The sequence below is a fragment of the Camarhynchus parvulus genome, chromosome 15 (assembly GCF_901933205.1).
Source record: "Camarhynchus parvulus chromosome 15, STF_HiC, whole genome shotgun sequence".
Taxonomy (NCBI): Eukaryota; Metazoa; Chordata; class Aves; order Passeriformes; family Thraupidae; genus Camarhynchus; species Camarhynchus parvulus.
The window spans coordinates 12,451,952-12,474,876 of NC_044585.1; the positions used below are offsets into that span (position 1 = coordinate 12,451,952).

The 22,925-nt window shown below is 45.3% G+C and overlaps 1 protein-coding gene across 1 annotated transcript in view; it reads left to right on the plus strand.

Annotated features, from left to right (window-relative positions):
- Positions 1–11,804, plus strand: part of AACS (acetoacetyl-CoA synthetase) — a 36,587-nt gene extending 24,783 nt beyond the window's left edge. The window contains exons 11-18 of the mRNA XM_030958848.1: positions 2,024–2,088; positions 2,266–2,388; positions 3,662–3,775; positions 3,929–4,054; positions 5,811–5,880; positions 6,558–6,616; positions 7,765–7,967; positions 10,530–11,804. Coding sequence (XP_030814708.1) covers positions 2,024–2,088; positions 2,266–2,388; positions 3,662–3,775; positions 3,929–4,054; positions 5,811–5,880; positions 6,558–6,616; positions 7,765–7,967; positions 10,530–10,667 — 898 coding nt within the window. The 3' untranslated portion in view covers positions 10,668–11,804. The remainder of the gene's footprint in view (positions 1–2,023; positions 2,089–2,265; positions 2,389–3,661; positions 3,776–3,928; positions 4,055–5,810; positions 5,881–6,557; positions 6,617–7,764; positions 7,968–10,529) is intronic.
- The last annotated feature ends 11,121 nt before the right edge of the window (positions 11,805–22,925 follow it).

The following is a 22,925-nucleotide window of genomic DNA, read 5'->3' on the forward strand; positions in this document are numbered from 1 at the left end:
AAAATGCTCACAGCACCCTTTCTTGAAGCTTAGAGAAATGGCACATAGAGGATAAACACCTCTAAACCCTATGATTGCATTTAGCTTTGTACACTTTGTTAAACTTGGAATTTTTTTTAAAATTTATGTTGTTACTTTCCTATTTTGCCAGCCGCATGTGAGGAGTAAATTTGAATTTTACTACCAGTAAAACGAGTGTCATTTTTAATTGATAATTAAAATTGTTTGTGGTGGAAAGTGGATGACAAAAGATTCACTTTCTGACTCTGCATGATTAATAATTTAAACTTCACTGTCTTTTGTGACATGTAATATTTAAAGACTGACATTTTGTCTCTGGCTATTATAACTGAAGTTTAATGCCAAGTCCAAATGCTTCCAGTAAAAAGCACAAAAGAAACCCACAAACTTCAGCCATGCTTCACCCCCAAAGAAACCCTGGTGGAACAACAGGCAAAAAAATGAGAATTGAGAAAGAACCCAGCTTATTTTTAAGCATTGTCTCCACATGCCAAAACCGAGTGAAGATAAATGTGTCTGCATGTCTCACTTTTGTAATCTGGCCCTAAAAGCGGTGGCCATCTGGGTGCTACTTCATCATGCAGTCTGTTCCCAGCTCACTCATATGTTAAATATGTTAAAAAAAAAAGGCTCCAACATGTGAAGATTACCTTCTCCTCTGAAGATGCACCACACTTTCCTTCAGAGACATATTCTGAGGGGATCATCGGGATATCTCATCCTGCGTGGCAGGAATGACTCAAGTGGACAGCCATTAGTGACTGGGAATTGGGGGATGGTGACTAAAGGCAGTTATGTAGCATTTGGAAGGAAATAAAAGGGAGATTTGGCTCTACATGTGCTGTAGAGGAAGTGTCAAAGAGCTTAAAATAGAGAAGCATTTTGTATTCTAATGTAAAATAAGCACTGGTTTGAGGCATGGAAGGAAAGTGAGATGTTACACAAGAGTAAAAATAGTTCATAGGATTGGCACAGAGGGGAGCTGAGGAGCACTGGGCTGAGGGCTCTCATGCTGGAAGGTTCCCTGCCTATGACAGGGATTGGAACTAGATGATCCCTAAGGTTCCTTCCAGTCCAAACCATTCTGTGTGCCCTTCCCATGTGCCTGGTAAATTGCTCTGTGCCCTGATGTGTTTGTGCAAGGAGCCTGCTCCTACCTGAGGGGAGTCTTCCACCAGCATGGCAAAGGGAGACATCCCCTTTGGGCAGTGTTGAAATATCCCCTTCCCCTTGCCTGGAACAGTGTCCTACCTCCCATACTGCCTTTGGAGGAAAACCCAGCCCAGCAGGATCTTATTTCAGCTCTGCTGCTGTTGGTCTTGCCCATGCTCTGTGCTGTGTCCCTTATCCTCACCTAGCTCTGCATTTTCTTGAGTGAGTTTATTGCTGCAATGGAAAAGGAATCAGCAGAAACCAGGTTTTAATTCTATTGTACTGAAGAGCTCTAAATACCCTTTGTAAGGGCAGGAGGGAATTGTTCAGCTGGGCCAAATTTCCTGTTCATTTAGGCTTGGGCAGCTCAGGCTTTCACCACTGGAAACTGAACAGGTATCACCAGAAAATCACTGGTTGCTGTCCCAGAGTAATTTTTTGTCAAGCTGTGCCCTGAAATGGCAAAGTTTCCCTGTACCAAGGCACTCCTGGAAAATTATGGCCCATTAATAAAGTAAACATGATAACATTTTGTAATGTCTTTGGAGTGTTCTGCAGTTACAAATTCCTGTAAATGTAAGTGAATGTCTCTGGGAGATGGGAAAGCTTTGCTTAATATTTAAAGATAGAATTAAAAGTTTCAAAGCTGCAGAGATGACATTTGATCTGACTGATTTTGATAGTACAAAAGGATGTGCCTTGCACTTGGAAAGCTCTGAGAGGCTGCATTGTTTGTCTAATCCACGTACAGAGTGTGTAACAGGCTCTGCTCACTGCAGTGGGAATTGCAGGTCTTTAGAATCTTAGCATATTTAAATATGCAAAACATGTAAACTTCTTTTCCCTCTAGGATCACCATCCTTGGAACGGGTGCAAAGTGGCTGGCTGTGCTAGAAGAGAAAAATTTAAAACCATGTAAGCCTCAAGAAGCTGGTGAATCCCTTCTGTCCTCCCTGCTACCTTTCCTCTCCTGGTTCTGGCTCCCTGTCTTGTCACAGCCCTTTATGTAATTATTCTGGATTGTAGTGACAAACAGTTCCAAACACTTGGAGAAATTCTGCCTTAACCTGTGCTGCTTTTGTCCTTTTAAAGGTGAAACACACAATCTCCAAACACTCCACACTATCCTGTCTACGGGATCACCTCTCAAATCTCAAAGCTATGAGTATGTCTACAAGCACATAAAAAGCAGTGTCCTCCTGGGATCCATTTCAGGTGAGGCTTTTATGCTGCAGCATCTCAGGAGCTCTCTGATTGCCTGTGCAGCTCCCTCCTGCTTGCTTGGGAAGCTTTGGATCATTTGGGATTGGTTATAGTTAAAGTGGAATGAGCTGTCTCTTTAGTGCTGAGGTTTTTCTGCATAATTCACTGTGCCATAATGAAACTCAGGCACTCCAAAGTGGTTTTGGTGGATGTTTTGGATTTTAAGTAAGATCATTTATTTTGACTGGCTGTCCTTAGGGGTGGCAGGGTGAGATCAAGCAAAGAGTCTATTAACCTACAGAACATACTGTTCTGCATATAGCTGACTTTAGCAGAAAATACCTCTTGGAGAGTTCCCATTTCAGTTCCTTTGTGCCAAGTAATTGGCACTGCAGATGGATTTTTTTTGTGGATTATATAATTAGAGAAATATCAAGCCCCCATGCTGTGCAGTTTGTTGTGAGCAGTGCTGGCTGAGGCAACTTCTGCTCACATAAGGTCCACCACAGCACTCCTCATTTTGCTTTGTAACAAGGACTGACTTTTTCAAAGAGCTTTTTAACTCAGTTTGATTTTTAGAATGTGACTGTTCTGCTACTGAAGTATCTCAGGCTCTGGGCTCAATAAGAGTAGTGCTGAATCTAGAACTTGCTACTACAGACATTAATAGACTCAAATGCAGAAGCCTATTTTTGAGAAAAGATAACATGATTGATTTGTGTCTTAATTCTCTTCCATAAAGTCCTAGAAAGACTATAAATATTCCAGTTAAGTAAGCACTTTGACAGTATCTGTTTTTCTTAAGATAACTCTTCATCCTCAAGGCCTGGCTCCCCTCCTCCCATGCTGATAAGGTATAAAAGCTAAGTAAATGTAGCTTGACTGGTTACTTTAAACTAATGAAAACAAACAAGAAAACATTTCGAAGTAATTCTGTAAATATCTGAAGTCTGTAAAGCAGGCCCTGTTTGTTTTTCTCTCTCCTATAAATGGAAATTTCCTTAAATGAGATTAAAGAGACTGTTGGAAGGAGAAAAGTTATCCCTTAAGGGATAGCTCTGCATGAAAGGCATACACATATAACAAGATATATAAAGTAAGGAAGAAAACCTTTTAATAAAAGTCACAACATGCTAGAGAATGCTGTTTGTTCTGTGCTGCTTAGTGTGGATCAGAAGCCTTTGGCAAAGGTTGGCAGTTGGCTGTTCCAGTGTTCCTATGTAGTTTTCAGGTTGGCTTTTCCCAAAAAATATTGTATATTTTAAATGGATTTCTTTTATTGTAGGTGGAACAGATATAATTTCATGTTTCATGGGTCACAATGTTACAGTTCCTGTTTACAAAGGAGAAATTCAGGCCAGAAATCTTGGCATGGCTGTGGAAGCATGGAATGATGAAGGTAACTATGATCCTAAATACTGTGCACACTTTGAAGATAAAGTAGCAAGGTGATCTTAAATCTAAAAACAAGTAGTAAGTGTAGGTGCTCTTTGCTTTGTTGCTCTGTTATTTACAGAAAAGAAATGTGGAAAATATCTTTTTTTGTCAACAGGAAAGCCAGTTTGGGGTGAGAGTGGAGAGCTGGTTTGCACCAAGCCCATTCCCTGCCAGCCTACACACTTCTGGAATGATGAGAATGGCAGCAAATACAGAAAAGCTTATTTTTCCAAATTCCCAGGTATGTCCTGAAGGGTGGCTGCAGACTGTAAGGGAAGGCACAGGTTTATTTGCTGCAGCTTTGAGTCCCAATTTCCAGGGTGAGACATTACATTTCATAACACCTCACTCTGTTTTCTCGTGCTTTGTTGTGACCAGAGATCCAAATAAAAGCTGCAAGGATCTCTGCAAAGCTCCAGTCCAGTTTGGCTGCAGCTCTGCCTGTCCCAGGCTGCAGTGCAGGCACAGAGTGCTTGGCACAGGGGTGAGCTGGAAGGAATGGACAGGGCAGGGAGCAATCATTAGTGAGTGCTGCTGCACCTCTGCCAGGCTGCTCCTGCCTGCCTGGAGGAGTCAATCCAAGGGAAAGTGCTGACCTGCTGCCTCATTAGCATGAGGATTAAATATATATTAAATATATGCTGCCTCAGACATGCAGCCTTGGCCTTCTACAGGATAAAGTGGACCAGAGGCTTTTCTGAGTAATTGTGGAGGACTCTGCTCATCCTGATTTGGCACAGCAATGCCAAAACCCCTGGTGCCTCTGGGCCAGGGATTTTTTTAAGAGCAGGATCTCCAGCTGCTGTTTTTTGGATGTGGGAACTTTTTTTTTTTTTAATAAATAGCAGCAATACAGAGTGGATTCACAAGAAAAGTCAGGATGTGCAGCAGGAGATAATCACACAGGAAAACTGAGGAATGTGGAAGTTGCAGTCTGCATGTAAGCCTGGCAGCAGTAAATAGAAAAGAAAATAATCTGTGTGACACCTTTAAGACTGAAATCACTGAGGTTCTGTCTGGACCCCTTTTCTGTCTTTCATTGTAAATGGGCTTGAGATGGTAACAATTAAGTTGGAAAATGGTCTTATGTGCAAATAATTGAGGTTGGTGTTTTTCCTCAGAAAAACTTGAATAGAATTGGGTTTTACTTCTGGTTTGGGCAGGCTGCTGTGGCAGTATCCATCTTAAATAATACTGAAAAGTCAGACCTGATTTTGCATTAAGACAAATAAAGAACAGTAAGCACAAAAGCTCCCTAGGGAATTGTTGATACCTATTACACAAGTCCAGAAAGCTTCTTGTACAGAATTGTGCACAATAAAAATGGATCAAGAAAGACAATGAAAAGAGGTGGGAATGTTGTTATTTCTGTGGAAGATGCTTCCAGTAATTCAGAATGAGGTGTTCAGAGCAGCTGGTTTTGTAAGGAATGCTGTGTAGTGATGCAAACAAGCCATCAGATGATAACCTGGGGTCTGACCCTGATTTCTGAGCTGTTCCTGGGTGTGCTGGTTCTTACAGTAACTCTGCTGTGGGTTGTTGGTGTAGCTCAGTACTGTTACTCTGGCTGGGGGGCAGAATATCAGCTGCATTTCTGTGCATTTCTGTGTGTTTCACTCAGAAGATCAGCTGCATTTCTGTGTATTTCTGTGTGTTTCACTCAGAAGATCAGCTGCATTTCTGTGTGTTTCACTCAGAAGATCAGCTGCATTTCTGTGTATTTCTATGTATTTCACTCAGAAGATCAGCTGCATTTCTGTGCATTTCTGTGTTTCACCAGAAACAATTATCACCAAATTCAGTTATTGTTATTACCAAATATCAGATGTATTTCTGTGTGTTTCACTCAGAAGATCAGCTGTATTTCTGTGCATTTCTGTGTGTTTCACTCAGAAGATCAGCTGCATTTCTGTGTATTTCACTCAGTTAATGCCAGCTGAGTTACACAATGTGGCTGCATGAGGAAATCCTGCTTAACCTTTGCCATTCCCCACCAGGTGTCTGGGCCCACGGTGATTACTGCAAAATTAACCCCAAGACTGGAGGAATTGTCATGCTGGGTCGCAGGTACGGGGTTCTGGTGCGAGTGCTGGGAGGAAACAAGTGTGTAAAATTTGCAGTTTTCACCTAGGGGTAAAATGCATGTGATTCTGCCACTCTTGTTAGCTTTATATTGATTTTCTTGAATCTCATTGTGGGTTTCAGCCCTTAAATTAATCAGAGCAGCTGGATTTGAGGGAAGGGAGCTCATTTCAAGGTTCACTTTTGTATTTATAAACACAAGACTGTACTGGACATGGTTTTGTGTTCCATGGTTCATAATGGTCCCAGGAGTTTGGGTTGAGAGTGCAGTGCATCCCAGGTGGGGAATTGGGGAACTTTTGTGGTCTTGGCTTTGCCACCACCTTGTTTTACAGCAAAACTTCCTTACAGAAGGTCAGGTATGAAGTTGTGCCTGTCAGTGATCACAGACATTCAGGATCACAACTGAGGCTGAATTTACTGTTTGCATTTCAACAAAATGTTTCATGTTTGAAACAAAGTTGAGTGAATTGATGTTGCTGTTCTCTGTACAGATTCATTCTAATGAGTAAAATGCCTTTTTGACTCAAATTCTCTTAAAATTCTGTTTCCAATGTGGTTTTGCTTTCACTAGAAAGACTTGCTTAATTGCATCAATTTTTCCTCTTGATCAAGCTGTAATCACACTTTAATGTTTCTTTGTTTTCTTTGTGATTTTTCAGTGATGGTACATTAAATCCAAATGGAGTAAGATTTGGAAGTTCTGAAATCTATAACATAGGTATGAAATCAACTTTCCACCTCTTCCAGCTATGACATTGTTGCCTTGAATCTGAAATATAAGCATTACAAAGCTGTTTAGAAGGATTAAGTAAGAAAAAAGTTGCTGTTTTTCAAATGAGACAGTACAGAGTACGGTAGTATCAGTAAAATTTGATTTTGTAAACTTGAAACTGGTTGCTTTCCTCAAGTATCTGTAGGGTGGGGAGTGACTCACTAGGATATACAAAAGCAACATTTTATGGAGCAGGCTTTTTCTTTTTTCCCCTAACCTGTCAGGCTTTTCTTCTTCCCTTCAAGGAAAGCTCTTGACACTGTTTTTATTGTACCTTTCCCAATAATTAGAAATAGTTTTTGAGCTTGTGCTTTGTATTTCAAAGAGTGTGTTGTGTCGGGGGGAGCTGTCCCTGTAGAGGTGCTGATCTGAGACTCAAGGAGCTGCCTTGTTGTTCTTGTGCCACCAGGACTTTGTCTCCTGTGTGTGCTGCAGTGGGGAAAGCCAGAGCAAACAGCTTTGTGTAAAACCTTATCTGCCCGAAAAGTAACAGTGAACTTTGTTATGGACCTCAATGGTCCTTAAACCTGGATTTTCACATAAGAGCTGAAACTCCAGAGCAGGCAGAGGTGAAGCTTAGCCCAGGCAGAGGGTGCCTGTTTCCCTTTGCCCACGCAGGGGAGGTGATGTTTTGTTCAATAAAACCTCAGGCACAGAACACTCCGCAAAGCCCAGCTGTGGCAGTCACATTTTCTGGAAAAATCCTTTCACCCAGGGAAGTTGAGAAGCCTCAGAGAAAAAGGAAAACAAATCCTTACCTCATTTGCTTCTCCTGTGTTGTGCTCACATGTGGAATGTGGTTGGAGATGGTTTCACGTGAGTTGTTTTCACTCAATGGCCAATCAAGGTCAAGCTGTGTCGGGACTCTGGAAAGAGTCATGGGTTTTCATTATTATCTTTTTAGCCATCTGTAAGTATCTTTTCTATGTTCTTTAGTTTAGTGTTCTTTAGTATAATATAGTATCTTAATAATAAATCAGCCTTCTGAGAGCGTGCAGTCAGATTCATCATTGCTCCCTTCGTTGGGGCACCCCGCAAATACAACACCACCCCACAAATACATCACCCAGCTCTAACCAAGCTTCCTTTTGCAGTGGAAGCCTTCGAGGAGGTGTCTGACAGCCTGTGTGTCCCCCAGTACAACAAGGATGGCGAGGAGAGGGTGATCCTGTTCCTGAAGATGGCCTCCAGCCACGCCTTCAGCCGCAGCCTGGTGCGGCGCATCCAGGACGCCATCCGCGCCGCGCTCTCCGCCCGCCACGTCCCCAGCCTCATCCTGGAAACCAAAGGCATCCCGGTATGTCAGGGAAAAGGCTGCCTGCTGTTTTCTTTGTCACCTTGAATAGTAATTAAGGAGCAGTTGTCACTGCTCTTCAAACCCACATACGTGGAAATTTTAGCATCTCAAAAGTGTATTCGGGCTTTATAAATAGTTTGTCTATGTTGCCTAGCAACATCTTTTCATCTCCTCTTCAGCTAAGCGTGGTTTTTGTTTTTTAAATGGGTTGCTTTTTCTCAATAGTGTGTTCTTAAACCTCTCGAGAGAAAATATTATAAAGGTCATTTAACTTTAGCTTTTCTGGCTATCCATAAGCATCTTTTGTTTTTGTTTTCCTGTTATGAGTGCCTTTCTTAGGAAGCCTGAGAGCACTTGGCAAATTCAGAAGATTATCTTGTAAACCATTTCACTTTTACATCTGTTTAGCCACTTAAATGGAGCTCTATCACTGTCTTAACTGTAACAGTAATTAAAATGAAATTGTTGTGCTTGTTCAGGAGGAGAAGTTTGTGCAGCTGAAGGTTCTTCATGCTCAGTCTGTTGAAGCTCTTTCGCTGGAGCTCTTTGTGTGAACTCCTCAGTTGGAATGTCTGTTTTACAGCCCTCTCTGATGTTACAGTTTCCTCAGTGTCTCTGAGCAGCAGAATGGGGGTGCAGAGTGGTTTTCCCCACTCCATTTGCACATAGACTTGAGTGTGTCCAGACAAAAGAGTTGAGACTTCAGAGGCATCATTTGAACCTGGTTCCCCTGTCCTGCAGGATGGCTTTCCATGTGGAAGTGCTGTAGGGCTCAGCAACACTGTGTGGTCCACAGAGGGATCTGGTCCTGGTCTCTTGAGTTAATTTTGTTTCAGGATGCTGTTGGCAGATCTTGAGCCCTTGGCTCAAAATGTCTTTGCATGAGTGTAAAATTCCCTGAAGTTCCCATTTTCTGGGCTGCAGCTCAGCTTCTGTGTGGAGTGTTGAGCTTGTGAACTGTGTGGCTCACCTGAATGTACAGCAGGGAGGTGCTTGGGATGGGCTGCCCCTCTGGAGAGCCTGCCTGGATCATTAATTAGCTCACACATTGACTGAATTGAGTGAATTTTAATTACCTTTCAGGTAAATCTGCCAGTGGTGAAGTGATCAAAGCTGTCTCTCATCTTTCTTTAAAAGTTTTGCTTGGAAGGAAGGGAAACTGCCTATTTTCTGCTCCTTTTGGAAATGTGCTTGACTCCTCATCTGCAGACACAATCTGATCCTGACGTTGTGTTCTGGTAGAAACAGTACAGCTGTGCTGAGGTGATTGAGCAGCACAAAACATGCTTCTAGTAGGGTATTTAGTATTTAAAACATGGTGTGAGTCTGTCTAGTTCTGTCCAGACCAGATAAACATTCTGGTCATCATGCACAGGATTTACTGATCAAAGGAAACGAATTTACTTGGAACAGCCTTATCTTTTTTCAAGAGGGCAGTTCCCTTGCAGGCCACTGAGCTGTTGTGGTTTCTGGGCATGTGTGAAAATTGGGTTGCTGATTGTTGAGGAGAGAGATGAAGGTGGCTCAGGATAGATGGGTAGGGTTACACATGACTTCAGCAGATCTAGCAAGGAAAAGTTGCATTTTTTGTATGGATACAATAGTGTAAGGGTGTGCTGAGGATTATTCCACCTGTTCCCAATGATCCCCAGGATAAATGGGGATGCCTGGAGCTCACTCAGGAGGTTCAGTGGCTTTGGAGCCAGGACCAGCCTGGGTTCCTCCCCCAGCACATTGAGCAGGTGGGGTCCTGTCCCAGAGCAGGCAGGAGCATTGAGGAGGGATTTCTGTGTCAGCTTTTCCAAGCTGCCACCCCCAAAATCTCAGTGGCACCAGCGTCAGGAAGGGGCTCAGCAAGCCTTGGAGCCTCTAAAGCCAGAGATCCCCCAAGCCAGGCCTAGGCTGCTCCTGCTCACCCTGGAGCACATCCTCCTTCTGGGTCAGAAATCACAGCTCTGATCCTAAGAGAGGAATTGGGGGTTTTTCTGCAGGGTTATTACTTTGAGTCACACAATGGAATGGAATTTGTGTGATTCACAAGTGGAGGTGAAGCCTCTGTTGGTTCCAGTTTATTTTATTTGTTATGGTTTGTTTTGAAATGTTTAAGTGTAGAGGACCATTTAAGCTCAGATTCACTTCACCCTTTTAGAAGAACTGTCCAGTTCAGATAAGAAAATCCTGGTTTTCTTCTTCCAGTGCAGTTGGGCTTTATTTTTTGAGTCCACCCTTAAAAAATTGAAAACTGTTTGAACATTGGATGTGTCAGAACATAAAAACCAAATATTTTTAGTGTTTATACCGTGGTTTTGTTGTTTTACATTGGAGCTTGATCATGTTCTCACAGAATTGCCAGTAGGAGTAATAAACTGACACAAACTCTTTGAATTCTACCTACTCTTCAAGTGATTTTTCAGAAGAAAGTGCTTCAAGTGTAACAAAAGAGAAGACATTCTGCTGAATTTTGATAGAGTTCTGGAGTTGGTGGGGGGGTTTCATGAATATTTTCATAAAACCACTACATGAAAAAAAAGTAATTTTATCTTTGCTGGTTTTGTTTTTCAGTATACAGTAAATGGGAAGAAAGTGGAAGTAGCTGTGAAGCAAATAATTGCAGGGAAAGAAGTTGAGCAGCGGGGAGCTTTCTCAAACCCAGAGGCTTTGGACCTCTACCAAAATATTCCTGAGCTTCAAGACTATTAAAGTCACTGGTTTGGGTTTGGTTTTTTTGTGTCTTTGTTCTGTATTTGTTTTGTATATACCAATACTGTATGTAAAGAAAAAGCTCTATTTAATACCAGTTGTTCTTTTAAAAGGAAAAAATATTTCATGAAGTGCATTATGAAAGGCTTGGGTAAAGCTTAGCTCCCTTTTATTGGTTAAATATGCCATATATTTTGGAGTTTTTTCCAGCCTGGAAGGAGAAACCTGCCTGTTTTGATTTTTATATACATGAGTGCATCTTTCCTGGTTAGATTAACATCAGCAGCCCATCAAATGGGAGCACCAATAGTTGAATATTTCTTTCATAAAATATTTGCTTTTTTTTTAAACTGGATTTTAGCAACACTTTTCAATCCCTGTGTTTGTCCCCTGTAAGGGAGTACACAGTGATTTTAACTCCTTGTCCCTGAACCATGCAGTGTTCTCAGTGTAGTGTGCATTAAGATGTTTTTATAAAGCCAAATCATAATGCACTAAACCCATTTGACTCAGAATCATTTCTTGAGATACCTGATGGTACCTTTGAGGGTAATTGCTGCTTCATTTTGTGCTGTAGCCTTCTCATTGCTTGAAGCTGTTGGCTGAGAGACTTCAGGGGGCTCAGAAGGTGAAGGGAGCATTCCCTCCTCATTCCTGGGGAACTCCAGGTTATTTCCATGGAATTGCTGACATTACTGTGGATTAACAGAATTACATTTGAAGACATTTTGCTTCCTTGCTTGAAGTCCTTTATTGGCTCGAAGCTTGCCTGAGGAATTCCAGGGTGTTTCTTTATTAAAAGCTGATGGGTTTTGTAACTTTTTTTACTAAATGTCATGTTGGAAGTGAGAGACCCCTTTTCTAGGTCTGCAACCCTCCAGTTTATAAAGGGAAAAATACTGTCATTAAAAAACTGAGCTTACTGAAACAGTGAAGTGGAAGCACTAAAGTGTTCTGTTTATCATAAAATACAGTTGCAGTAGCTGTACCAACCCTCTGGCATTCAGTGTCTCCTGCACTATTTGAATTTTGTGGGTGAAATATTATTGTACTTACAATTGTGTTGAATGCATTCAGCATCGATAAAGAGTTAATTAAAAGGAATCAATTCTTTATATATAATAATTATATATTACATCTCTCATCTCTTGCTGTCTTTATTTTCCTTTTGACTGGTTGTCTTGAAATAATTTTTAGCTTAGTTTGTTTCTGATTTTAATGGGTTTAATCCAAGTCCAACTTAGTCCAAAACTTTCTGTGCTGTACCAAGTCAAGCCATTCTGGTGTGATAATAAAAATACCAAGCACCCATTAGAAAAGTATAAAAAGGAGCTCTCCAAGCTGCCAATAACCTGTGCTTAAAAGTACTTTTAAATTCCTTCCCCTTCTGGCTTGCTATATATAAATTTTACATTAACTGTGACTTTGTATTCATTAAAACTTCATTATATTGTTCTTTAATTCATGCAAAATGTCTGAGGTTTACAAAGCCCACAGAACCTTATTAATAAGTAATTTTGGGTTCTTTCATTAATTAAAGATAGTTTAGAAGCACAGATACATTAAGAACATATACAATGCCTAGAGGCTGCTTTTTCTAATCCTCTATAATGCTGGAAACACTGGAGAAAGTTTAATTAATGGATATAATTTGATCTCTTGTAATTGTCACATGTTGCAAAGCTTTTCCCAGACATCAGTTATAAACAAGAATACGGATTTTCTTCTGCATTGCCCTGAAAATTACAGTTTTCCTCAGGTTTTACCCAGAAGCACTGGATGGATGCCTTGGGGCTGCCAGGATGTAGCTGCTGTACCTTGAGTGCATAACCCTCTTCCTTTTTTTTGGTTTTTTTTTTTTCCTGTTGCCTATTTATAATTTGAGGTTCACAGTGTTTTGCCTGGAAAGCTCCATGTGCAGATTTCAGTGGGATGTGTGGCATGCAAATAGAGCTGGCTCTGGAAATGGCTTTAAGCTCTGACTTAAATGTTCAACAGCAGAGCAATTAGAGAAGAGGAACTCCAGGCTGGGTGCAAATCTGAGAGTGGCTCCTGAATTCTGCAATGGAATCAGCCCATTTGCCCTTGGGGGATGTGGTTTTATCACTCTCCTCTTAGAAATGTGCTTTTGTCAGCTCCTGTTAGAGCAGGTACTTCCCCCTCCCACTGCCTTATGATTTCAATTAATTTCCCTGGTTAGTGGTGGTTCTCTAGGAAATAAAATGAGCTGGTACACAGCAGCCCAAGCAGGGCACAGCTGATAAAATTGTTTATTGTTATGTGCAGGAGCAATGGGTTGTGTGGATTACTTACACAGTGATTTTAAAAACACAGGTAATTGCCTGATGGAATGCAACTTCCCCGGGGCCCTTATTGTCTTTCAGTTTAGTGCATACATATTTAAAAGCATTTCATTTATGAGCTGAGCAGTCACTCACACAGGTAAGTGGGCATTAAAATTAGGTTTAAAATGTAGGAGGAAGGAGTGCCAGGGTCTGAGAGTTGAGACAGAACTGTAGGGTTTTGGGCTGGGGGAAACTGGAGCATGTGGGGAATGCTCTGGGTCACCCTTGAGAGCCTGAGCAGAGAGGTTTCAGTAGGAAAAGGCTTTGGGATTCCTACAGGAGCCCTCTGGAGTTCTGCACTGAGCAGTTCCTCCACTGACATTGTTCAGCCTGTGAGGTGCCAGTCTGCTGCCTGGATCCTGCAAACCTGAGATTTCTAAATCTCTAAATCTGAGATTTCTTGGTTCATCCTTCTCCTTTCCAGGGAAGGGCATTTTTAGCTCATTGGTATTTCTAGCTCATTTATAACCAGGTCTTGGAGAGCAACGAGATGTAACTTCATTTTCTTCTACATTTTTTGTAGAAAGGGGAAGCTGCATGTCCTGAGCTGTGTTCTCCCAGGAGTAAAAGCAGGGTGGGAGTTCTGTGAGGTGTGGCCACGATCCAGGCTGGGAGCTGAGGGCAGCACACACATTTCCCTTGCTGGGAATCTGGGGCCTCTTTAGGTTCCAATAATGAAATAATCCACAGCAGGCTGAGCATTCTGCTCTGCATGCTCTGTGTCACCCCCAGGAGAGGGAAAACAGCTCTGGGATGCTCTCAGGGAGTCCAGAACAATTGCAGCTGCAAACAGTGAGGTGTCCCAAGGTGTTAATGCAGGGCTCCAGCTGCCCACACCATTTCTCCCTGAGGAATTCTCCCAAACCAGCTGGAGATGAACTCAAGTGAGGAACCAGCCCTGGTGGGGGTGGGAAAATCCTCAGCACAACTGGGCTGGGCAGCACATTAGTGAGAGCTTAATTGGGGCTTGCACTTCTTAATTAGAAGACCTTAATGAATTCTAGTCCTGCTACTTTTGTCAAGTGGTTTTGCAAAGTTCAAGAGGCTTATCAGCATTCAGCTTGAGATCCTAGCTGAAAGGATAATGTCCCTTGGAAAAAAAACATCGTCTCCAGTGCTGCTAATTAGTTTACAATAGCATATTAAGGTATACATCACTAATGTGAGGAGGTTCAGTTGCTAATGAGGAATCTACTAAAAAAAAAATCTCTTTTCCAGTTTTGTTCCTTTTCTGTAGATTCAAAGGGAGTTAAGTTTTGGCTGCTGCAGGATAACAGTGCCATTGGTGGGAATAGTTGTAAAATCAGGGAATAGTTTGGGTTGGAAGGGACCTGTCAAGATCACCCAGTTCCATCCCTGTTCTGTTTTTGTTTTCCAATGGCACCGATTGCTTCCAGCATTCCCAGTCTGTTGATCTGTGTTTTGACAAGGATCAGGAGAGTATTTATCTTCCCCTTCTATTAGCTACAAGGAGGTTAAAGCTAAATGGAAATAAATTGTGAAGAAAATGGAAGAAAACGTTGAGAATTTGTTAGGTTTAACTGACTTGGTTTGAAAGGTGAGCTGAGTTTAAAGCAGTGTCACTTCAACCCTCAGCAGAGCTGAAGGAGGCAGCCTTGAGTGTACAAATGTGATACTCAGCTGAGGATTTTAATTTGTCTGGTTCTCATGTATAATAAAATATGCTGGATACATGACACTTCATGAATTAATGCAGGAGCAGAAAGCATAGGAGAGATTCCTGTACAGGATTTGTTCTTACAACGCAAATGCCAAGCAAGGCTTTAAATGGCCCTGGCTATCTGGAGCCATGGAGCCTATTTCATGCTTCACTTCAGGGTTTCTTCCCATTTCCTCAACCTTTTTGTAATTAGAGGGTGTGTGCATGCAAGAGGGGAGGGAAATGAGGCAGGAAATGCCCAAACCAGCGCAAGCCCATGGGCATGCCTGCCTGTGTGGGATATTTTAGGGAGGTCACCAAGGGAGGGAGCAGGGGCAGAACTCAGCCTGCAGCCCCTGCCCTCCACCCTCAGCAATTTTTCCTCATGACAAATTTCCCCTTTTCACGGAGAAAGGCATTTTTAAACCCTGCAAGGGCTGGCCATGGTCTCTGCACCCTCCTTGCCAAAACCCTCCTGCCCCTGCTGAAGTGGGAGCAGCCCCAGCAGCTCCAGGCTGGCAGGTGAACAAACACCTGCAAAAAACCCCAAAGCAAGGCTGATGGAAAGGTGATGGAACATGGAGAGCCTCAGACAGCCTCAACCTCCCCCTGCTACCAGGATCTGATCACTCCCCTGGTGAAAGCTGTAATTACATTAAGAGGACAGCTGGTTCTAATGGCATAAAAATATTGAGACATGACTGCAGAAACAGAGGTTTTCTCCTAATGCAGCTCAAATTAAAACAGGGGAGGGGAATAGAAATTTTGATAGCTCATAAAAATGATTTTTTTTTTCCCTGAGTCAGTGTATTATCCTAATCTTTGTGAAAGTAAAGCAGCTCTGTGAATGGGAAGAAGAACATTTCTCTCACTGGGATTACAGTGGTTACAGGCACAGAGTGGGATCAGTGCTGAGCTGTTTCATATCTCCAGGGCTCAGCCTCCTCCTCTCCCACCCTTTGCTCCTCCAGGACCACGTGTGCTTCATCCCTGCCCTGTGCATGTGGCCCTTGGCACCACGGGCTGCTGCTGAAATCCAGAATTTGCTTTCAGGGTGCCAGAACCACTGGGAACCTCCAGACATGCAGGAGAAAAGGGTGAACACATTTCCTCCCTAGCTGAAGAGTTTCTGCCTTTAGTTCCTGATGCAAAACCTCAGTTACCACTGAGTTCTAGAGGAACTAATTGCTTTCATGTACAAACAGGAGGAAGAGAAGTTTTTAAGCAATGCAGAGCCTGGTGTGACAATTCTATTAGGTTTGGTGGGTACCTGCTTGACCTGAAAATTGAAACTCCAGAAAGTCTTATCATGGTATTTAATTTTCTGTGCTTCAGCAGCAGGGGGTGAAAGGGGGCTGGAATGGGTTTATTCAGATATGAGACAAAAATAACTATTTTTTAAAAATGGCTCTAATCAGGCAGAGAGCATTTTTCTTTCTGTTCTTCCCCCTTCAGCCTCCGTGGCTCCTGTACAAGGTTTCTGTGCTGGGGTTTGTGAACTCCTCTGCCTGCTCCACATGCTTGATTTTCACTTTTAGGATTACAAACCCATCCCTAATGGAGACCTGGAATTGTAAAGGTGGAGCTGGGGGTGTCACAGAGTGGCCACTCTGAGCTGCCTCACTAACAGGCTGATTCCTGCATTCAGGACCCCTGGAAATGCCATCTGTGGACATTAAAGGCATTCAGGTAATTAATAATAAAGAAAATGCCATGGTTGTCATGGTTTGGGAATAGGTAATGCACCAAGAACCCGGGAAGAAGGATTTTGGTGGGAGAGAGTGACATAATTTACTGCCCCCCTCCCAAACCTCCCACACATTCATTATGCCTTAAATATTCTCACGCTGAGTTTTTTCCAATGGTCTAATTATAAACTTCATTATAATTGTTCATTAGCTTTATTTTGTTCAATTAGCTTAACAAGTTGCCAAATGAAATACAAGGCTGGCAATTAGCTTGATCTAATCGTAATGAGCCACTCGAACTGGGTCACCAAACATGTTCCTTTATAGCACTTCTCTTTCTTTTTCTTTCCAATTGGTGAACAATAACATAAATATTCAGAGCATCTCCTGATCCAAGGAGTGGAAATTTCCCACTCATTTATTAGAATAGAAAAAATAAATCAATCGTGTGAAGCTGTGCTGCCTGAGGAGGGGAAGGTTCGGGTGAGCTGAGCTGTCCTGCCCTGGTGAGGGGTCATGGGAGGCTTTGGGCAGCCCAAGAGCTCAGTCTGAGCCACCCTGATGGCAGAAGCTGCTGGCCAAGCTCAGCCCTGCCCAGCCCCTGGTTTTGCTGTGACTTTTGGATAACCCTGAGCTGCCTTTTGTTTTTGCCAGATTTCCCTTTTGCCGCTCAGGCCTCGGATCTGCTCCTGTTAAGCAGCTGCTCAGCAGCAGCTCCTGGCTCACACGGTCCAGTGGATTCACAGCCACCTTTTTCAGAAGCTAATTTGGGCACGAGTGATTATTTGCTATGAATAATTCCTCCTGCACGCCATGTGCATCACATCCAAATCTCAGGGACGAGCAGCACCGGGGCAGCTCCTTAACAAATTCAGTGGTGGCATTAACAGGCTCAGCTCTGGATCTGGGTTTCTCTGGGATCTTGTCCTGCATCTGGATGGAAACACAATAAAATATTAAACCAGCACACAGACTACAAGTACCTGTAAGTAATTCATAAAACCCCGCTGAGAGGGCAAGCTGGTGAAGCCAGTCCCAACCCGAATTTCCCTGCAGCAGGACACCACCAAACCCATCCCTGACCCGAGCTTGGCCACCTGTTAATACAACCCCCTAAAATTCCAGCCGGGCTCTTTGTTCCGTGCAGGAAGAGGGGAGGAAGGGCTGGCGAATCCCGCCGCTCCTGGCTCGGCTCAGCCCCCGGTGCTGGCTCCGGGCTCTGGCGCTCCCCAGCTGGGCCCGGCGCTGGCGGCAGCTCCGCTCGCTCCGATCGAAGCCGCCGCCGGCGCACAACGGGGGAAAATTCACACCTCTGCTGTTCACGGCACAGACAGCTCCGTCAGCTCCTCAAACACCATCCGAAGGCATTGTTGGGCTTAATGAAGGCACTCGGCGGCAGCTGGAGATGCTGCGCCAAGGTGTTTGCGCTTCCAGCGCGCAGAATTCCGTGTTACGGCGGAAGAATTCCCTGCTGGCATTTTCCGCTCCAGCCTCCATGCCCTGACCTGACCCTGCGCTGGGCCATGGGGTGTCCCCTGCCCGCGTGTGACAGCGACACCAGGCACAAAGGGGCGATTCCAGGGGCTGGGATGTGCCTGGTGCCCCGCGGGCTGTGACCCGCCCGGGGCCAGCACTTGAACGCGTCCTGCTAAGAGCATCGCCCCTCATTCACTGTGCCCACTCGACATTAGCTTTATTCCTGCTGGGTTTAAACCAGGCAGGGGCAGGTGTAAACAGGCTTGTAATAAGCTGGGGAAATCGCAAAAGGGCTGCGTGACACACGGCTTTGCATTTGATTCAAGTAGTTACAGTCATAATATCCATTAATTTTTGTAGCGCTCCTGGGAGCAAAAGTCCATCCTTTTGATTAGAGACACACGGGTTTCTAAAGATCCCGGAGCTCCACACAGCCTGCTTGGCACTCATGCTGTGAAAAAAAAATAAATCCCTTTGTTTACACAGCTGATGGCCTGGGTGGGGACAGTCCGGGCACCGGGGCCACCTCCCCTTGCGCTTTATTTACGGTTCTGTAACGCTCCTGCTCCTACACCCCGGAGCTGAGAGGCGAAGGGTGGGCGGAATAGCTTAAAAAAAAATATATATATATATATTCCAGGCAAAAAGCTCTCAGTATGAATGCTGAAGGAGCGGCGACACGGATGACAGGTCTTCAAAGCCGAAGCGGGAGCTGCGCTCGGGGAGGAGGGAGGGAGCCGGGCAGATCCCTGCGCCTTGATTAGCGCGGCTCCCAGCGCTCCCCTTCTGTCTCCGGGCTGCCTTTGAAACAGCCCCTTTGACGGCTGCAGGCATTTGTTAGCTTAGCTGAGAGCGAGCGAACATGAGAGGAGGAATCCGTGCGAGTGGCAGGGCCCGTGTGCGCCTTTGGTGCGCGTTTCTGGAGCACAAAGGCTGTTTTAATGAGCAGGCAGGCGCGGAGCTCGCTGCGACTCCTGCTTTTAGCAGCTCTGCGCTGATGGAGCTACCTGGGAAGTCTCCCGGCTGTGACCTGCATGGAGAACGCTCGGTGGTTTGGGTTGGTTTTGATTTCCATGGAGAAGCGGTTTGAGGAGTGCGGGCACGGGAGCATCGGCTGCTCCCAAAGGCAGGAGGTGCCGGGGCTGAGCTTTGCTCACCCTCCTCCCGAGCCTGTGTCCATCCCATCCCCGTGCCCACATTTTATCCCTGGACAGCCGGGTGCAGCGCTGGGGAATGGTTTTTGGCTCTTTTGGAAGGATGGGGTGTGAACCTGGCCAAGGGTGGAACCCCCGGGCTGCTGGGGAAGCACCTGCCCCTTCTCCTCCGCTCGGTTTTTAGGGGTTCTGTTCTGTTTCTCCCCAGGGCTCGGTGGCTCCTGGAGCTCTGCGTGGCTCGGTGGAAGCGGGGATTTCGTGAGCCATCCTTGAGCCTCTCCGGGAGGATGAGGATGGACACACTTCCCTCAGTATTTCTGTGCGTCCCACTGCCTGGCTGTGTGTCCTGCTCCCCCAGCGCCCTCCTGGCCCCTGACCCAGCCCTCCTGCTCTCCCTCCGAGCTCACAGAACCACAGGAGCAAAGCCTCTTCCTTGCCACAAGCACAGAACCCATTTCTCTGAGCCCCTCTTCTCCCTCTCCGGTGATCCCAGCCGGAGGAAGAGAGGAGAAATCGCCAGCGGGGCGGGGACCAGGCACACAAACCCCCGTCTGTCCTTTGCAGGTGGCTCGGGGTGATGCCCGGGGTGGTGGCCAGGGCAGGGGCTGGGCTGGTTGCCCACAGCTGTGGGCATTGCCAGGCCCTGAGCATTTCCAGCTGGCCCAGATCCTGCCGGGCATCGCCGCCTACCCCATACAGGTGCTTCAAATTACTCGGGGAGAAACCAGCCAGTCTCCTCTCAGCCCTCTCTCAAACCAATTTAATTAAATACAGGTGAAGAAGGAAGCAGAAATTACGGCAATTCATCACCTTTTAGTCTCTGCAGGTGCTCGGCGGCAGCGGGGCACCACAATCCCCCCTGCTCTGCGCTTTTCCTCCCGGGGGTGATTAACCCGCTCCCTTCTGGCGAGCCCAGCCCTCTCATCCATCCTCTGGGAAGAAGCTTTGAGGCTAATGAGCGAGAAGATGATTAAAAGGAAGAAAGCCCTCACCAAATGTTGTACAACCAAAGCAGCGCTGTGATTCAGCTCCTGCCCTGCTCGCGGGTTCCTGGGCTGGCTGAATCACGGCATTGCTCACCTGTGATTCACCCGGGGCTCCTCCCCGCTGCTCCTTCCCTTCCTCCCTCTGGGGATGCCCCGGGCAGGGACAGAGCCCCGAGGATCCCGTTTTTTGTACGGGGCACTATGTTCCAGGAGGATCCCGTTTTTTGTACGGGGCACAATGTTCCAAAGCCGTTGGGAATTTCCATCTCAGCAGCCACCAGCCTCCATCCAACAGCCCAAGGATTCATTACCCTAGCGTGTTTCAACATTGTGAAGTGGATGCCATGAATTTTTGGCGAAATCTGAGCTTTGTCTCACACTTTGTTGCAGCCTGCAAGCGAGCAGACGTGGTCAGTGGGACAGCACGGCTCACCAAGTGGGGCAGGGTTTCCTCAGACGGCCCCACTGGCAGAGTTTCTGCCTCTCTGCACACACAAGACTTAAATCTCAAGCTCCACATCCGTTATAGGACAAGGAAATGTCATTTGTGCAAAGCTCTGATCAATATCTCCTGCTGTGCAGAGCTCCAGGGTTACTCGAGCTCCTTATTCTCCCCAGGAAATCAGGATCTAAACACAGCTCAGGATCTGGCCCCCATCCTCACCTCCCCTTGACTCCCAGCTGGGGTTTTCCCTCTTAATACGTCAAGACATCTTTAAAATTCCCATTCTTTCTGTTCTCCTAGGGGCATTCCCAAAGCCTCTCATCTTTTGACATCTGAGTGATGTGAAAATCAACAGCCTTCTGTAATGCTGCAAAGTCTTTCAAGTCTCTCATAGCACAGGTTGCCTCTGTGTGCAAAGTCACGCCAGCACAAAGGAAGCGTGGCAACATCCCACCAGAATAACTTAAAAAGAAAATCTCCTTTGGGAAAAGAATTATTGTGAGGATCACGTATGGGAGACCCAGATTATGGCACCATGGGTGGCTCTGCTGGCTCGGCTGTCTCCTCAGAACCTGTTGATGCTCTCACACCAGAAGAAGACAGGGAATGACAAGCCCTGCTGTAAGCCAGCTCAGGAGCTTGGGAGCGGCTCAGCGGTGATCTGGAAAGCAGAAACTCCCATCGTGAACGGTGCAAATTCACTCAAGGAGCCCCCATTGTCCTGCTGCTTCCATGAGGGAGCTGTGCTCCATCAGCTGCCTGTGATTTTGATGATTTGTCTGCAATTCTTCCTCATGCTTTTTGTATCTCCAATAATCCACTTCTGCTTTTTCAGGCCTCTTCTTTTAAACCTCAGAGAGGCAAATCAATGCTGGTTGTCCCTGTGGTTGGTGACCAGCTGGGTCTCCAAGGGGTTTGCTTCCCCTGCTCCCCAAAACACCTCCCTGTCACTGTAGGGCATGAAACAACACAAGCACACACTGTTGCTCTCAAATTGAAGAAAAGGGCAGTTTATTTTCTGACTCCAACATTTATAGTTTTCTAAGAGTGACAGTGGATTGGAGGGTGACAGTGCCACCTCTCCAATGACACTGGACAAACCAACAGTCCATCAAATTTCTCTTCTTCCATAAAAGAATGCAAAACAATAAGTTATTTACAGAAAGTGTGTGAGAAAGTTTGTTATAAAAATGTAAACATCAGAAGGCTTAGAAAATCTTAAAAAATTAGAGTGACACCTCCCCACAGCACCCCCAGTAGCCCTTGTTATGGGAGCAGCTGCTGTGCCATGGGCTCACCCCACGAGGTTCTTTCTGACCTGGAAAAATCCCCAATTCTGATGCATTTTTGCTGTGAGATCTTCCCTTTTACCTGCTAGTTTGCACACAGTCCCTCGTGTTCAGCCCAGAGCTCTCAGAGGAGTTTATTGCTGTTTGTATTTGCTTTTGTTTTGGTTTGTTTCTTGCAACACAAACAAAGGAAAGCTGTGGGAAGGAGAGAGGGCACTGCCAAGCAACCTTCCTACAGTCTGCAGACACCACTTAATTCATGTCTCCACTTCATTCTTAGCAGAATATTACCTTTCATTAAAAGGCAGTAAAAGCATTAAAGCATTTTGTAGTGGTCAGAGAAGACCTTACAGCTTTATCAAGCTGAGAGCACATAATGGATCACTGCAGCTTTACTATCCACCTCAAGCACCAGTTTGGGAGGCAAGTTTTGGAAGAAGCAGACTGGTTGTGCATGGAACAAACGGGGTGGGGGATGAGCACCTCCCAGCCAATGCACCTGGATCCCTGCAAGTGGGATCACTTCCCTGTCAGCACTTTGTCAGCCCGCAAGATTTCTCACTTTGGCTTTTCTTTCACGTGTTGGGTATAAAATCCCACTTAAAAACGTGCAGCAGGGATGGAGTAAAGTCTAAATGCTTCCCAGTGCTGCCCTGAAGGTGGGGTGAGGCTTTTGGCTGCGTGCAGGGCTGGGGCTGGTGAGGGGGACAGGGTCCTGTGTACCCCAGCTGAGGGTCAGCGCTGGGTTTGAGCTGCACAAGGGAATTGTTTCCTCCTTCCCTGTGCCCCCACAGTCCCGCTGCTTTCCCCAGGGCATGCAGCTGAGCCACAAGGCAGAGCTCACACACAGCTTTGGATGCCCCTTGCACACACCCTTGCACATTTCTTGCACACAGTGACCCCCCTGTACCTCCAGCTGGAAAACCCAACATCCCCCACACTCTCCAAGGAACAAATGGGATGTCTAAAGCAGCTGATTTCCTTATTTTGGATCACCAGATCTCCACGAGCAGCTGAACGTTCCAGTTGTTTTTTATTAGATCAGGTACTGAGGGCAGACAGCAAGATGCTCTTCATTACTGCCTCTTACTCCTTTTATATACTTATTTATTAGTTTGATCTTCTTTGAGGAGCCCAAATCTTTGTGTTCCCCTGGGTTTTGTTTTCTCCCCAGCTCTGTGGGTCGGGTTCCTCCAGCCTGAGGTTGATTCCCAT